This window comes from Panulirus ornatus, chromosome 62, assembly GCF_036320965.1.
Source record: "Panulirus ornatus isolate Po-2019 chromosome 62, ASM3632096v1, whole genome shotgun sequence".
Taxonomy (NCBI): domain Eukaryota; kingdom Metazoa; phylum Arthropoda; class Malacostraca; order Decapoda; family Palinuridae; genus Panulirus; species Panulirus ornatus.
In genome coordinates, this window is record NC_092285.1 from 14,841,221 (window position 1) to 14,858,989 (window position 17,769).

Here is a 17,769-nt window from a genome sequence, read left to right on the forward strand (position 1 = left end):
ATATCATTCTTTCCCCTTTCCTCTAAGCTTAGTTTCACTAAGAGCCACAACATCCATGTTCCTCTCTCAAAACATATTGCCTATTATTCCCTTTTTCTCATTTTGGTTAAATCCATGCATATACATACACCACAATCTAAGACATCAAGGAGGATAGGCACTCCTTGCTAACAGAAACTGAAATACGAAGGGAGAGGGATTCTAGATCCCCACTTCTGCCCATTTTAATCATCTCTGTTAGGCAGTGAATATACGAGAAGTTTTCTTTCTCCCTTACCCCTAAGGATAGATTAAAATGATATAAAATCTAAACTCATTCTAAAATTACTGATCAAATGCCATATCATGAAAATTTATTTAAACACTGCACAAGACTACTATACACTTGGATGAAATTATCTTGTACTGTAATTATGGAAAGACTATATAAATCTTATGTTAACTTTACAGAATAAATACAATCATAACCCAAACTGATGTGTGCTTTACAGACTCTGTTTTCTTAAAGTGCTATAAAAAAATAAACATAGCCCTTACTAAAGCAAAAGTGTATGTACAGTATGTAAATTGCTGGATAACTAACCTTCTTTAAACTCCTTAAACATGACATCCAGGGTGGTATCAACAAAGACAAAGTTACATGGATTTTGATAAAATTGACATAACGTCTTGAGAGGAGTGTTATCATCAGGATCAATGAATGCTAAGTCCTTGGTAAATAAGACTGTAATTATATTTGTACGTTCCCCTTCATATACAGGCACACGGGAATATCCTGGAATTAAAAAAAATTAATAAAAGAATACAATACTGTATAAATGAATAACTTGGACACTACTTTTTTTTTCATACATATTCTCCATTTCCCACATCAGCAAGGTAATATTAAGAACAGAGGACTGAGCTTTAGAGGGAATATCCTCATATATACTTTAAAGGTGCATCAGTTCTATTAGTGTTCAAGCATTTTATAAAATGCAATGCACAGTGATCATGAAAATTTTGCTGAGAACAGCTTCAAGCAATGCACTGTCTACATACTTAATTCTACACATATATATTACTTTTTTTGCATTTACACTCTGGTCGAGTAACATCTCAAATAGAGGTGATAAATACACATGCAGATAACAGCAAGGTGGCTTTATCTACGTAAGGAAAGCTGGTGTGGAAAATAGGACTGCACAGCTTAAAATACATAGTATTTATAGTGATGGGTGATTTGAATGCAAAGGTGAGTAATGTGGCAGTTGAGGGAATAATTGGTATACATGGGGTGTTCAGTGTTGTAAATGGAAATGATGAAGAGCTTGTAGATTTATGTGCTGAAAAAGGACTGGTGATTGGGAATACCTGGTTTAAAAAGAGAGATATACATAAGTTTACGTCTGTAAGTAGGAGAGATGGCCAGAGAGCGTTACTGGATTACGTGTTAATTGATAGGCGCGTGAAAGAGAGACTTTTGGATGTTAATGTGCTGAGAGGTGCAACTGGAGGGGTGTCTGATCATTATCTTGTGGAGGCGAAGGTGAAGATTTGTAGAGGTTTTCAGAAAAGAAGAGAGAATGTTGGGGTGAAGAGAGTGGTGAGAGTAAGTAAGCTTGGGAAGTAGACTTGTGTGAGGAAGTACCGGGAGAGACTGAGTACAGAATGGATAAAGGTGAGAACAAAGGAGGTAAGGGGAGTGGGGGAGGAATGGGATGTATTTAGGGAAGCAGTGTGATGGCTTGCGCAAAAGAAGCTTGTAGCATGAGAAGCGTGGGACGTGGGCAGATTAGAAAGGGTAGTGAGTGGTGGGATGAAGAAGTAAGATTATTAGTGAAAGAGAAGAGAGAGGCATTTGGACGAGTTTTGCAGGGAAAAAATGCAATTGAGTGGGAGATGTATAAAAGAAAGAGGCAGGAGGTCAAGAGAAAGGTGCAAGAGGTGAAAAAGAGGGCAAATGAGAGTTGGGGTGAGAGAGTATCATTAAATTTTAGGGAGAATAAAAAGATGTTTTGGAAGGAGGTAAATAAAGTGCGTAAGACAAGGGAACAAATGGGAACTTCAGTGAAGGGGGCTAATGGGGAGGTGATAACAAGTAGTGGTGATGTTAGGAGATTGAGTGAGTATTTTGAAGGTTTGTTGAATGTGTTTGATGATAAAGGGGCAGAGATAGGGTGCTTTGGTCGAGGTGGTGTGCAAAGTGAGAGGGTTAGGGAGGATGATTTGGTAAACAGAGAAGAGGTAGTAAAAGCTTTGTGGAAGATGAAAGTCGGCAAGGCAGCGGGTTTAGATGGCATTGCAGTGGACTTTATTAAAAAAGGGGGTGACTGTATAGTTGACTGGTTGGTAAGGTTATTTAATGTATGTATGATTCATGGTGAGGTGCCTGAGGATTGGTGGAATGCTTCCATAGTGCCACTGTACAAAGGCAAAGGGGACAAAGGTGAGTGCTCAAATTACAGAGGTATAAGTTTGTTGAGTATTCCTGGTAAATTATATGGGAGAGTACTGATTGAGAGGGTGAAGGCATGTACAGAGCATCAGATTGGGGAAGAGCAGTGTGGTTTCAGAAGTGGTAGAGGATGTGTGGATCAGGTGTTTGCTTTAAAGAATGTATGTGAGAAATACTTAGAAAAGCAAATGGATTTGTATGTAGCATTTATGGATCTGGAGAAGGCATATGATAAAGTTGATAGAGATGCTCTGTGGAAGGTATTAAGAATATATGGTGCGGGAGGTAAGTTGTTAGAAGCAGTGAAAAGTTTCTATCGAGGATGTAAGGCATGTGTATGTGTAGGAAGAGAGGAAAGTGATTGGTTCTCAGTGAATGTAAGTTTGCGGTAGGGGTGTGTGATGTCTCCATGGTTGTTTAATTTGTTTATGGATGGGGTTGTTAGGGAGGTGAATGCAAGAGTTCTGGAAAGAGGGGCAAGTATGCAGTCTGTTGTGGATGAGAGAGCTTGGGAAGTGAGTCAGTTGTTGTTCGCTGATGATACAGCGCTGGTGGCTGATTCATGTGAGAAACTGCAGAAGCTTGTGACTGAGTTTGGTAAAGTGTGTGAAAGAAGAAAGTTGAGAGTAAATGTGAATAAGAGCAAGGTTATTAGGTACAGTAGGGTTGAGAGTCAAGTCAACTGGGAGGTAAGTTTGAATGCAGAAAAACTGGAGGAAGTGAAGTGTTTTAGATATCTGGGAGTGGATTTGGCAGCGGATGGAACCATGGAAGCGGAAGTGAATCATAGGGTGGGGGAGGGAGCAAAAATTCTGGAAGCCTTGAAGAATGTTTGGAAGTCGAGAACATTATCTCGGAAAGCAAAAATGGCTATGTTTGAAGGAATAGTGGTTCCAACAATGCTGTATGGTTGCGAGGCGTGGGCTATGGATAGAGTTGTGCGCAGGAGGGTGGATGTGCTGGAAATGAGATGTTTGAGGACAATGTGTGGTGTGAGGTGGTTTCATCGAGTAAGTAATAATAGGGTAAGAGAGATGTGTGGTAATAAAAAGAGTGTGTTTGTGAGAGCAGAAGAGGGTGTTTTGAAATGGTTTGGTCACATGGAGAGAATGAGTGAGGAAAGATTGACCAAGAGGATATATGTGTCTGAGGTGGAGGGAATGAGGAGAAGTGGGAGACCTCATTGGAGGTGGAAAGATGGAGTGAGAAAGATTTTGAGTGATCGGGGCCTGAACATGCAGGAGGGTGAAAGGCGTGCAAGGAATAGAGTGAATTGGAACAATGTGGTATACCGGGGTCGATGTGCTGTCAATGGATTGAACCAGGGCATGTGAAGTGTCTTGGGTAAACCATGGAAAGTTCTGTGGGGCCTGGATGTGGAAAGGGAGCTGTGATTTCAGTGAATTATTACACGACAGCTAGAGCCTGAGTGTGAACGAATGGGGCCTTTGTTGTCTTCCTAGCGCTACCTCGTGCACAGGAGGGGGGAGGGGGTTGTTATTTCATGTGTGGCGGGGTGGGGATGGGAATGAATAAAGGCAGACAGTATGTATCATGTACATGTGTATATATGTATATGTCGGTGTATGTATATATATGTATACGTTGAGATGTATAGGTATGTATATTTGCGTGTGTGGACGTGTATGTATATAAATGTGTGTGTGGATGGGTTGGGCCATTCTTTTGTCTGTTTCCTTGCACTACCTTGCTAACGCAGGAGACAGCGATAAAGCAAAATAATAATAATAATAGAATAGTGCTTTCTGCACTGACATTGGATGAAAGTTGAGACAGCAGAATCCTGAGAAGTGAGTGAACTGATATTGCAATAAGAAGGATAAAAAAACAAAAACAAATCATGCACCAACCAGACAGAAATTTGCAGTATCCATCAAGATCTCTTATGCTCATTAATAAATTACATCTTAATCTTTCTGTGTTTTCCCTTTACCTTCATTTGATCCTATCATTCTACTAACTCTGGCATCATCTGCAAATATGAACACTTTTTCCTTTACTTATATTTTCATGTATATTTCTCTTACAGTACACCTCACAATATTTTCTTAGAGAAGTTCCAATCACCACCAGTGAATTTTCCATTTATTAGAAACTCCTTAAGCCACCAATCAAGTGTTTTGTTTTGTTTTGTTACTTTAACTTTGCCTCCACTAGGTAACAATTAGGTAACCCGGCACCCATGGCTTTCAACACATTCCCATCCAAAAGCCTCTCTGCCATAAATTAGTGTGTAATCCAAACATGCCCTCTTATTATCTTTCACATTCATCCATCTATATACCTGTGGTGGCCCCATTTAAAAAAACTGAGTATTTCCTAAAATCAGTCCATTTTCAGCACATAACTCTACAAACAGTTCAGCATTCCTAATCTCATCATTAAATACCTAATGTCCCCCAATTATATCCTCAACTGCCACATTACTCTCTCAGCTAAAATACCTGTCACTAACACCTGATCTCTTGCAACAAAACTGCAGACACACTCAATCACCTGGTCTCAAAACACCTTTCTTCCTTGTCCTTTTCATGGCTAGGTGCTTAAGCCCTAGTAGTCACCCATCTCTTGTTATGCACTTTCATTTTTTCCCATATCAGTCTGGATCTTATTTCCTTAAGCTCTTTCACACATTCCCACAACTACTTCAGCAGTAGTGCTACTGCTTCCTTAGCTTTTGCCCTAACACATACGCCTAACATTTAACCCCAAGCCATTTTTGAACCATTTTCCCTCTTCATCCTAAAGGTTTGTTTCACTTTGTGTCAGAACATCTTGGTTCCTTCCCTCAAACATATCACCTATATTTCCTTTCTTTTTATCTTGATTACATTCACAATGTAATCTGACACATATATCCTCTTAGTCAATCTTTCCTCACTCATTCTCTCCATGTGACCAAACCATTTCAAAACACCCTCTTCCGCCCTCTCAACCATACTCTTTTTATTACCACACATCTCTCTTACCCTTTCATTCCTTACTCGGTCAAACCACCTCACATCACATATTATCCTCAAACATCTCATTTCCAACACATCCACCCTCCTCCACACAACTCTATCCATAGCCCACACCCTGCAACCATACAACATTGTCGGAACCCCTATTCCTTCAAACATACCCATTTTTGCCTTCTGAGATAATGTTCTCACCTTCCACACATTTTTCAACGCTCCCAGAACTTTCACCCCCTCCCCCTACTGATGATTCACTTCCGCTTCCATGGTTCCATCTGCTACCAAATCCACTGCCAGATATCTAAAACACTTCACTTCCTCCAGTTTTCTCCATTCAAACTCACTTCCCAATTAACTTGCCCCTCAACCCTACTGAACCTAATTACCTTGCTCTTATTCACATTTACTCAGCTTTCTTCTTTCACACACTTTACTAAACTCAGTCACTAGCTTCTGCAGTTACTCACCCGAATCAGCCACCAGCGCTGTATCATCAGCAAACAACAACTGACTCACTTCCCAAGCCCTTTCATCCACAACAGACTGCATACTTGTCCCTCTCTCCAAAACTCTTGCATTCATGTCCCTAACAACCCCATCCATAAACAAATTAAACAACCATGGAGACATCACACACCCCTGCCGCAAACCGAGACTCACTGGGAACCAATCACTTTCCTCTCTTACTACTAATATATATGTCTTACATCCTCGATAAAAACTTTTCACTGCTTCTAACAACTTGCCACCCACACCATATATTCTTAATACCTTCCACAGAGCATCTCTATCAACTCTATCATATGCCTTCTCCAGAGCCATAAATGCTACATACAGTTCCATTGCTTTTCTAAGTATTTCTCACATACATTCTTCAAAGCAAACACCTGATCCACACATCCTCTACCACCTATGAAACCACACTGCTCTTTCTCAATCTGATGCTCTGTACATGCCTTCACCCTCTCAATCAATACCCTCCCATGTAATTTCCAAGGAATACTAAACAAACTTATACCTCTGTAATTTGAGCACTCACCTTTACCTTTGTACAATGGCACTATGTAAGCATTCCGTCAATCCTCAGGCACCTCACCATGAGCCATACATACATTGAATATCCTTACCAACCAGTCAACAATACAGTCACCCCCCTTTTTTCATAAATTCCACTGCAATAACATCCAAACCCGCCGCCTTGCCGGCTTTCATCTTCGGCAAAGCATTCACTACCTCTTCTCTCTTTACCAAACCATTCTCCCTAACCCTCTCACTTCGCACACCAACTCGACCAAAACACCCTATATCTTTTTTTTTTTTTTTTTTTATACTTTGTCGCTGTCTCCCGCGTTTGCGAGGTAGCGCAAGGAAACAGACGAAAGAAATTCCCCAACCCCCCCCATACACATGTACCTACACACGTCCACACACACAAATATACATACCTACACAGCTTTCCATGGTTTACCCCGGACGCTTCACATGCCTTGATTCAATCCACTGACAGCACGTCAACCCCTGTATACCACATCGCTCCAATTCACTCTATTCCTTGCCCTCCTTTCACCCTCCTGCATGTTCAGGCCCCGATCACACCAAATCTTTTTCACTCCATCTTTCCACCTCCAATTTGGTCTCCCTCTTCTCCTCGTTCCCTCCACCTCCGACACATATATCCTCTTGGTCAATCTTTCCTCACTCATTCTCTCCATGTGCCCAAACCATTTTAAAACACCCTCTTCTGCTCTCTCAACCACGCTCTTTTTATTTCCACACATCTCTCTTACCCTTACGTTACTTACTCGATCAAACCACCTCACACCACACATTGTCCTCAAACATCTCATTTCCAGCACATCCATCCTCCTGCGCACAACTCTATCCATAGCCCACGCCTCGCAACCATACAACATTGTTGGAACTACTATTCCTTCAAACATACCCATTTTTGCTTTCCGGGATAATGTTCTCGACTTCCACACATTTTTCAAGGCTCCCAAAATTTTCGCCCCCTCCCCCACCCTATGATCCACTTCCGCTTCCATGGTTCCATCCGCTGACAGATCCACTCCCAGATATCTAAAACACTTCACTTCCTCCAGTTTTTCACCATTCAAACTCACCTCCCAATTGACTTGACCCTCAACCCTACTGTACCTAATAACCTTGCTCTTATTCACATTTACTCTTAACTTTCTTCTTCCACACACTTTACCAAACTCCGTCACCAGCTTCTGCAGTTTCTCACATGAATCCGCCACCAGCGCTGTATCATCAGCGAACAACAACTGACTCACTTCCCAAGCTCTCTCATCCCCAACAGACTTCATACTTGCCCCTCTTTCCAAGACTCTTGCATTTACCTCCCTAACAACCCCATCCATAAACAAATTAAACAACCATGGAGACATCACACACCCCTGCCGCAAACCTACATTCACTGAGAACCAATCACTTTCCTCTCTTCCTACACGTACACATGCCTTACATCCTCGATAAAAACTTTTCACTGCTTCTAACAACTTGCCTCCCACACCATATATTCTTAATACCTTCCACAGAGCATCTCTATCAACTCTATCATATGCCTTCTCCAGATCCATAAATGCTACATACAAATCCATTTGCTTTTCTAAGTATTTCTCACATACATTCTTCAAAGCAAACACCTGATCCACACATCCTCTACCACTTCTGAAACCACACTGCTCTTCCCCAATCTGATGCTCTGTACATGCCTTCACCCTTTCAATCAATACCCTCCCATATAATTTACCAGGAATACTCAACAAACTTATACCTCTGTAATTTGAGCACTCACTCTTATCCCCTTTGCCTTTGTACAATGGCACTATGCACGCATTCCGCCAATCCTCAGGCACCTCACCATGAGTCATACATACATTAAATAACCTTACCAACCAGTCAACAATACAGTCACCCCCTTTTTTAATAAATTCCACTGCAATACCATCCAAACCTGCTGCCTTGCCGGCTTTCATCTTCCGCAAAGCTTTTACTACCTCTTCTCTGTTTACCAAATCATTTTCCCTAACCCTCTCACTTTGCACACCACCTCGACCCAAACACCCTATATCTGCTACTCTGTCATCAGACACATTCAACAAACCTTCAAAATACTCATTCCATCTCCTTCTCACATCACCACTACTTGTTATCACCTCCCCATTTACGCCCTTCACTGAAGTTCCCATTTGCTCCCTTGTCTTACGCACCCTATTTACCTCCTTCCAGAACATCTTTTTATTCTCCCTAAAATTTACTGATAGTCTCTCACCCCAACTCTCATTTGCCCTTTTTTTCACCTCTTGCACCTTTCTCTTGACCTCCTGTCTCTTTCTTTTATACTTCTCCCACTCAATTGCATTTTTTCCCTGCAAAAATCGTCCAAATGCCTCTCTCTTCTCTTTCACTAATACTCTTACTTCTTCATCCCACCAGTCACTACCCTTTCTAAACAGCCCACCTCCCACTCTTCTCATGCCACAAGCATCTTTTGCGCAATCCATCACTGATTCCCTAAATACATCCCATTCCTCCCCCACTCCCCTTACTTCCATTGTTCTCACCTTTTTCCATTCTGTACACAGTCTCTCCTGATACTTCTTCACACAGGTCTCCTTCCCAAGCTCACTTACTCTCACCACCTTCTTCACCCCAACATTCACTCTTCTTTTCTGAAAACCCATACTAATCTTCACCTTAGCCTCCACAAGATAATGATCAGACATCCCTCCAGTTGCACCTCTCAGCACCCTATATCTACCATCATCTAAAACATTCAACAAACCTTCAAAATACTCACTCCATCTCCTTCTCACATCACCACTACTTGTTATTACCTCCCCATTAGCCCCCTTCACTGATATTCCCATTTGTTATCTTGTCTTATGTACTTTATTTACCTCTTTCCAAAACATTTTTTAATTCTCCCCAAAATTTAATGATACTCTCTCCCCCCAACTCTCATTTGCGCTCTTTTTCACCTCTTGCACCTTTCTCTTGACCTCCTGTCTCTTTCTTTAATACATCTACCAGTCATTTGCACTATTTCCCTGCAAAAATCATCCAAATGCTTCTCTCTTCTTTCACTAATAATCTTACTTCTTCATCCCACCACTCACTACCCTTTCTGATCTGCCCACCTCGTTCACACTCAGTCTCTAGCTGTCATGTGTAATGCACTAAAACGACAGCTCCCTTTCCACACCCAGGCCCCACATCTCCCATTTCTCTGATACATATATCCTCTTTGTCAATCTTTCCTTGCTCATTCTCTCAATTGAAAAAAAATATATATATATATTTATTTTATCATTTATTATACTTTGTCGCTGTCTCCTGCATTAGCGAGGTAACGCAAGGAAACAGACGAAAGAATGGCCCAACCCACCCACATACACATGCATACACTCCACACAAGCACATATACATACCTATACATCTCAACGTATACATATATATACACACAAACATATACATATATACACATGTACATAATTCATACAGTCTGCCCTTATTCATTCCTGTCACCACACCGCCACAAATGAAATGGCAACCCCCCTCCCCCCCACAAGTGCACGAGGTAGCACTAGGAAAAGACAACAAAGGCCACATTCGTTCACACTCAGTCTCTAGCTTTTATGTATAATGCACCAAACCCACAGCTCCCTCTCCACATCTAGGCCCCACAGATCTTTCCATGGTTTACCCCTGATGCTTCACATGCCCTGATTCAGTCTAGTGACAGCATGTCGACCCCAGTATACGACATCATTCCAATTCACTGTATTCTTGCACGCCTTTCACTCTCCTGTATGTTTTGGCCACAATCGCTCAAAATCTTTTTCACATCATCCTTCCACCTCCAATTTGGTCTCCCACTTCTTGTTCCCTCCATCTCTGACATATATATATATATATATATATATATATATATATATATATATATATATATATATATATATATATATATATATATCTTCTTTGTCAATCTTTCATCACTCATTCTCTCCATATGTCCAAACCATTTCAACACATCCTCTTCTGCTCTCTCAACCACATTCTTTTTATTACCACACTTCTCTCTCACCCTTTCATTACTTAATCAAACCACCTCACTCCGCACATTGTCCTCAAACATTTCATTTCCAACACATCCATCCGCCTCTGCACAACCCAATCTATAGCCCATGCCTCACAACCATATAACACTGTTGGAACTACTATTCCTTCAAAAACTTTTCACTGCTTCTAGCAACTTACCTCTCTCACCATATACTCTTAAGACCTTTCACAAAGCATCTCTATCAACCCTATCATATGCCTTCTCCAGATCCATAAATGCTATATACAAATACATCTGTTTTTCTAATTATTTCTCACATACATTCTTCAAAGAAAACATCTGATCCACACATCCTCTACCACTTCTGAAACCACACTGCTCTTCCCCAATCTGATGCTCTGTACATACCTTCACTCTTTCGACCAATATCCTCCAATATAATTTCCCAGGAATACTCAACAAACTTATGCCTCTAGTTTGAACACTCACCTTTATCCCCTTTGCCTTTGTACAATGGAACTGTGCATGCATTCTGCCAATTCTCAGGCACTTCACCATGGTCCACACATATACTGAATATCCTTACCAACCAATCAACAACACAGTTACCCCCTTTTTAATACATTCCAGTGTAATACCATCCAAACCGGCCGCCTTGCTAGATTTCATTTTCCACAAAGCTTTCACTACCTCTTCTCTCTCCACCAAACTATTCTCCCTGACCCTCTCACTGCACACAACCCCAACCAAAACATCTTATATCTGCCACTCTATCATCAAACACATTCAATAAACCTTCAAATACTCACTCATCTCCTCACTCCATCACTACCTGTTATCACTTCCCCACATGTCCCATTCACCGATGTTCTCTTTGTCCTCTTGTTTTACGCATGTTATGCACCTCCTTCCAAAACGTCTGTCTATTGTCTCTCACCCCAACTCTCATTTGCCCACTTTTTCTACCCTTGCACCTTTCTCTTGACCTTCTGCTGCTTTCTTTTATACATTTCACGGTATCTGCACTACTTCTTAGCAATCACAGTCCAAACACCTCTCTTTTCTCTTTCACTAACAACATGACTTCTTCATCCCACCACTCATTACCCTTTCAAATCTGCCTACCTCCCACCTTTCTCATGCCACATGCATCTTTTGCACAAGCCATCAATGCTTCCCTAAATACATCCCATTTCTCACCCACTCCCCTTGCATCATTTGCTCTCATCTTTTGCCAATTCACACTCAATCTCTCCTGGTATTTCCTCTCACAAGTCTCCTTTCCAAGCTCATTTACTTTCATCACTCTCTTCTCTCTAACATTCTCTCTTCCCCTCCACAAGATAGTGAGCAGACATCCCTTCAGCTGCCCCTCTCAGCACATTAATATCCAAAAATGTCTCTATTACATGCCTATCAATTAACATGTAGTCCAATCATGCCCTTTGACTATCTCTCCTACTCACATACATATACTTAGGTATATGTCTCTTTTTAAATCAGGTATTCCCAATCAACAGTCTTTTTTCATCACACAAATCTAAAAGGTCTTCAACATTTCCATTCCCAACACTGAATACCCCATGTACACCAATTATACCCTCAACTGCCACATTACTCACCTTTGCATTTAAATCACCCATCACTAAAACCCTGTCTCGTGCATCAAAGCTCCTGACACACTCACTCAGCAGCTCCCAAAACACTAAAGTTGCATGATCTTTCTCCTCATGACCAGGTGCATAAGCACTAATAATCATCCATCTCCCTCCATCCACTTTCAGTTTTACCTACAACAATCTAGAATTTACTTTCTTACCCTCTATCCACTTTTAGCTTTACCCACAGTAATCTGTAATTTACTTTCTTACACTATCACATACTCCCACAACTCTTGCTTCAGGAGTAGAGCTACTCCTTCCTTAGCTCTTGTCTTCTCACCAACCCCAGTCTTTACTCCCAAGACTTTCCCAAACCATCTTCCTCTCTATAAGCATCTCCTTCCTTAGCTCTTGTCTTCTCACCAACCCCAGTCTTTACTCCCACGACTTTCCCAAACCATCTCCCTCTCTATAAGCATCATCATACTTGATCACTGTTTCCCGCAGCACTGAGGTAATAACAGAACACAGACGAACAAAGACCCATCCACTGCCTTATTCCATTCCCTGCACCACCCAGCCCCACACGAAACAGCATCATCACCCCTTGCATTAACGAGGTAGCACCAGGAAAACACAAAAAAGGCCACTTTCAATCACATTCAGTCTCTAGCCGTCACATGTACTGCACTGAAACCACAGCTACCTATCAACATCCAGGCCCCACAGATCTTTCCATGGTTTATCCCAGATGTTTCACATGCCCTGGTTCAGTCCACTGACAGCACATCAACCCCAGTATACCAAATCATTCCAATTCACTCTATTCTTTGCATGCCTCTCACCCTCCTGCATGTTCAAGCCCCAATTGCTCGAAATCTTTGTCACTCCATCCTTCCACCTCCAGTTTGGTCTCCTGCTTCTCCTTGTTTCCTCCACCGCTGACACACATATCATCTGTCAACCTTCCCTCACTCATTCGTTCCATATGTCCAAACCATTTCAACACACCCTCTTCTGCTCTCTCAACCACACTCTTTTTATTACCATGCATCTCTTACCCTTTCATTACTTAAGCAAACCACCTCACACCACATACTGTCCTCAAACATTTCAGTTCCAACACATCCACCCTCCACACAACCCTAACTACAGCCCATGCCACACAACCATATAATATTGTTGGAATTACTATCCCTTTAAACATACCCATTTTTGCTTTCCGAGATATCGTTCTCTTTCCACACATTCTTCATCACTCCCAGAACCTTTGCCACCTCCCCCACCCCATGACTCACATCCACTTCCATGGTTCCATTTGCTATGAGCTCCACTCTCAGATATCTAAAACACTTCACTTCCTCCAATTTTTCTCTATTTAAACTTATATCCTAACTAACTTATCCATCAACCCAGCTGACCCTAAAAACCTTGCTCTTATTCACATTTACTCTCAACTTTCTCCTTTCACCCACTACCAATCTCAGTCACCAACTTCTACAGTTTCTCGCTCAATCAGCCACCAGTGCTGTATCATCAGTGAACAATAATTGACTCACTTCCGAGGCCCTCACATCCCCAACAGACTGCATATTTGCCCCTCTCTCCAAGTCGCGTTTACTTCCATAACCACCACATCCATAAACAAATTAACAACCATGGGGACATCATACACCACTGCCGCATGCTGACCTTCACTGAGAAGCAATCACTTTCCTCTCTTCCTAATCATACACATACCTTACACTCTTGATAAAAACTTCTCACTGCTTCTAGCAGCTTACCTCACACACTACTATATACTCTTAAGACCTTCCACAAAGCATATCAACCTATCATATGCTTCTCCAGATCTATAAATGCTACACACAAATCCATGTTTTTCTACGTATTTCTCAACATATATTCTTCAAATTGAACACCTGATCCACACATCCTCTACCACTTCTAAAACCACACTGCCACTTCCTGCTGAATGAGGTAGCTCCAGGAGCAGATGAAGAAAGGCAACATCTGCTCCCATAATGCACCGAAACAGCTCCCACAGACCTTTCCATGGTCTACCCTGGGTGCTTCACATGGCATAAAACACTATAAGGAGAAGACTTTTTAAATACCAAGAATAGATGTCTTTGGTATCATCACAACTAATTCACTTTCAAAAGGCAAAAATCTAAGTAAAACATAAGAAAATCAAATGCCCATGCCTATTCAAATCTAATCATGGTTTGACTAGGTTTACCTTTTGACTACATAATCTAAGGCATTATGCATGAAATGATAAACATATCAAGCAAGGCTAACCATTAAAAACTGAATTTACATAGAGATTTTTTTAATACATGATCACGAGGTAGTGCCATGAACACACGAACAAAGGCCACATCTGCTCACATACACTCTCTAGATGTCATGCATAATGCAGCGAAACCACAGCTCCCTATCCACAACCATGCCACACAGATTTTTCCATGGTTTACCCTTTAAACTGCACATGTCCTGGTTCAGTTCAATGGCAGCACTTCTAACCAATCATACAACCTCGTCCTAATTCACTCTATCCCGTTTATGCAAAGTATTTAGAATAAAAACCTAAATAGTGGGATGTATATATTGTAAAAAACTGAAACTGGAATATCATACAGTCACATGTATCTTAAATAATTCACCTTGCTGCATAATTTCATTTATAGTGTTAAAGTCGAGACTAGTCTCAACACTCAGCATGTAGACATCATCAAGTTTAGTCATGACCTCGCCGACAGTCTTCTTGTGCAACTCTAAAGCACCGCAGATGATGTTCTGCTCTTCTTTCCTTAAATCATTATGGTCATGTGTTACCTGCAAAAATATATATAAATAATTAAATAACAATAAAAAATAGAACAAACAAATCATATACCTGTCTTTTACCAAAACTTATTACTATTTACTGTTTACACCAATAGATGCATTATTATGAACTAAATAATAAGCCAATCAAGCTATCCAACTACTAATAATCTGGCACTTTGTGTACTGATTTCTGTAACACTCACATTCTCAAATCAAAATTCCCCTTTTTAAAACACCAACTGTTTATTTCTTCCCCTGATTTACTTTTGTCTGAAACCTAAATATCAAAGGCTGAATCTTCTCAAAACTATAATACCTTTAACTAATCCCTATACTACCCTTTCTACTCCAAGTATAGTGTTTGTGCTTACAAGTATCCAAAACCACGCTCTTTTTATTTCCACACATCTCTCTTACCCTTACGTTACTTACTCGATCAAACCACCTCACACCACACACTGTCCTCAAACATCTCATTTCCAGCACATCCATCCTCCTGCGCACAACTCTATCCATAGCCCACGCCTCGCAACCATACAACATTGTTGGAACTACTATTCCTTCAAACATACCCATTTTTGCTTTCCGGGATAATGTTCTCGACTTCCACACATTTTTCAAGGCTCCCAAAATTTTCGCCCCCTCCCCCACCCTATGATCCACTTCCGCTTCCATGGTTCCATCCGCTGACAGATCCACTCCCAGATATCTAAAACACTTCACTTCCTCCAGTTTTTCACCATTCAAACTCACCTCCCAATTGACTTGACCCTCAACCCTACTGTACCTAATAACCTTGCTCTTATTCACATTTACTCTTAACTTTCTTCTTCCACACACTTTACCAAACTCCGTCACCAGCTTCTGCAGTTTCTCACATGAATCCGCCACCAGCGCTGTATCATCAGCGAACAACAACTGACTCACTTCCCAAGCTCTCTCATCCCCAACAGACTTCATACTTGCCCCTCTTTCCAAGACTCTTGCATTTACCTCCCTAACAACCCCATCCATAAACAAATTAAACAACCATGGAGACATCACACACCCCTGCCGCAAACCTACATTCACTGAGAACCAATCACTTTCCTCTCTTCCTACACGTACACATGCCTTACATCCTCGATAAAAACTTTTCACTGCTTCTAACAACTTGCCTCCCACACCATATATTCTTAATACCTTCCACAGAGCATCTCTATCAACTCTATCATATGCCTTCTCCAGATCCATAAATGCTACATACAAATCCATTTGCTTTTCTAAGTATTTCTCACATACATTCTTCAAAGCAAACACCTGATCCACACATCCTCTACCACTTCTGAAACCACACTGCTCTTCCTCAATCTGATGCTCTGTACATGCCTTCACCCTCTCAATCAATACCCTCCCATATAATTTACCAGGAATACTCAACAAACTTATACCTCTGTAATTTGAGCACTCACTTTTATCCCCTTTGCCTTTGTACAATGGCACTATACACGCATTCCGCCAATCCTCAGGCACCTCACCATGAGTCATACATACATTAAATAACCTTACCAACCAGTCAATAATACAGTCACCCCCTTTTTTAATAAATTCCACTGCAATACCATCCAAACCTGCAGCCTTGCCGGCTTTCATCTTCCGCAAAGATTTTACTACCTCTTCTCTGTTTACCAAATCATTTTCCCTAACCCTCTCACTTTGCACACCACCTCCACCAAAACACCCTATATCTGCCACTCTATCATCAAACACATTCAACAAACCTTCAAAATACTCACTCCATCTCCTTCTCACATCACCACTACTTGTTATCACCCCCCCATTTGCGCCCTTCTCTGAAGTTCCCATTTGCTCCCTTGTCTTACGCACTTTATTTACCTCCTTCCAGAACATCTTTTTATTCTCCCTAAAATTTGATGATACCCTCTCACCCCAACTCTCATTTGCCCTCTTTTTCACCTCTTGCACCTTTCTCTTGACCTCCTGTCTCTTTCTTTTATACATCTCCCACTCAATTGCATTTTTTCCCTGCAAAAATCGTCCAAATGCCTCTCTCTTCTCTTTCACTAATAATCTTACTTCTTCATCCCACCACTCACTACCCTTTCTAATCAACCCATCTCCCACTCTTCTCATGCCACAAGCATCTTTTGCGCAATCCATCACTGATTCCCTAAATACATCCCATTCCTCCCCCACTCCCCTTACTTCCATTGTTCTCACCTTTTTCCATTCTGTACTCAGTCTCTCCTGGTACTTCCTCACACAAGTCTCCTTCCCAAGCTCACTTACTCTCACCACCCTCTTCACCCCTACATTCACTCTTCTTTTCTGAAAACCCATACAAATCTTCACCTTAGCCTCCACAAGATAATGATCAGACATCCCTCCAGTTGCACGTCTCAGCAAATTAACATCCAAAAGTCTCTCTTTCGCGCGCCTCTCAATTAACACGTAATCCAATAACGCTCTCTGGCCATCTCTCCTACTTACATAAGTATACTCATGTATATCTCGCTTTTTAAACCAGGTATTCCCAATCACCAGTCCTTTTTCAGCACATAAATCTACAAGCTCTTCACCATTTCCACTTACAACACTGAACACCCCATGTATACCAATTATTCCCTCAACTGCCACATTACTCACCTTTGCATTCAAATCACCCATCACTATAACCCGGTCTCGTACATCAAAACCACTAACACACTCATTCAGCTGCTCCCAAAACACTCGCCTCTCATGATCTTTCTTCTCATGCCCAGGTGCATATGCACCAATAATCACCCATCTCTCTCCATCAACTTTCAGTTTTACCCATATTAATTG

The 17,769-nt window shown here is 41.3% G+C and overlaps 1 protein-coding gene across 1 annotated transcript in view; it reads right to left on the bottom strand.

Annotated features, from left to right (window-relative positions):
* Positions 1-17,769, bottom strand: part of uex (metal transporter uex) — a 244,164-nt gene that overhangs the window by 109,462 nt on the left and 116,933 nt on the right. The window contains exons 7-8 of the mRNA XM_071656143.1: positions 14,778-14,949; positions 584-775 (exon numbers count right to left, since the gene is read on the bottom strand). Coding sequence (XP_071512244.1) covers positions 584-775; positions 14,778-14,949 — 364 coding nt within the window. The remainder of the gene's footprint in view (positions 1-583; positions 776-14,777; positions 14,950-17,769) is intronic.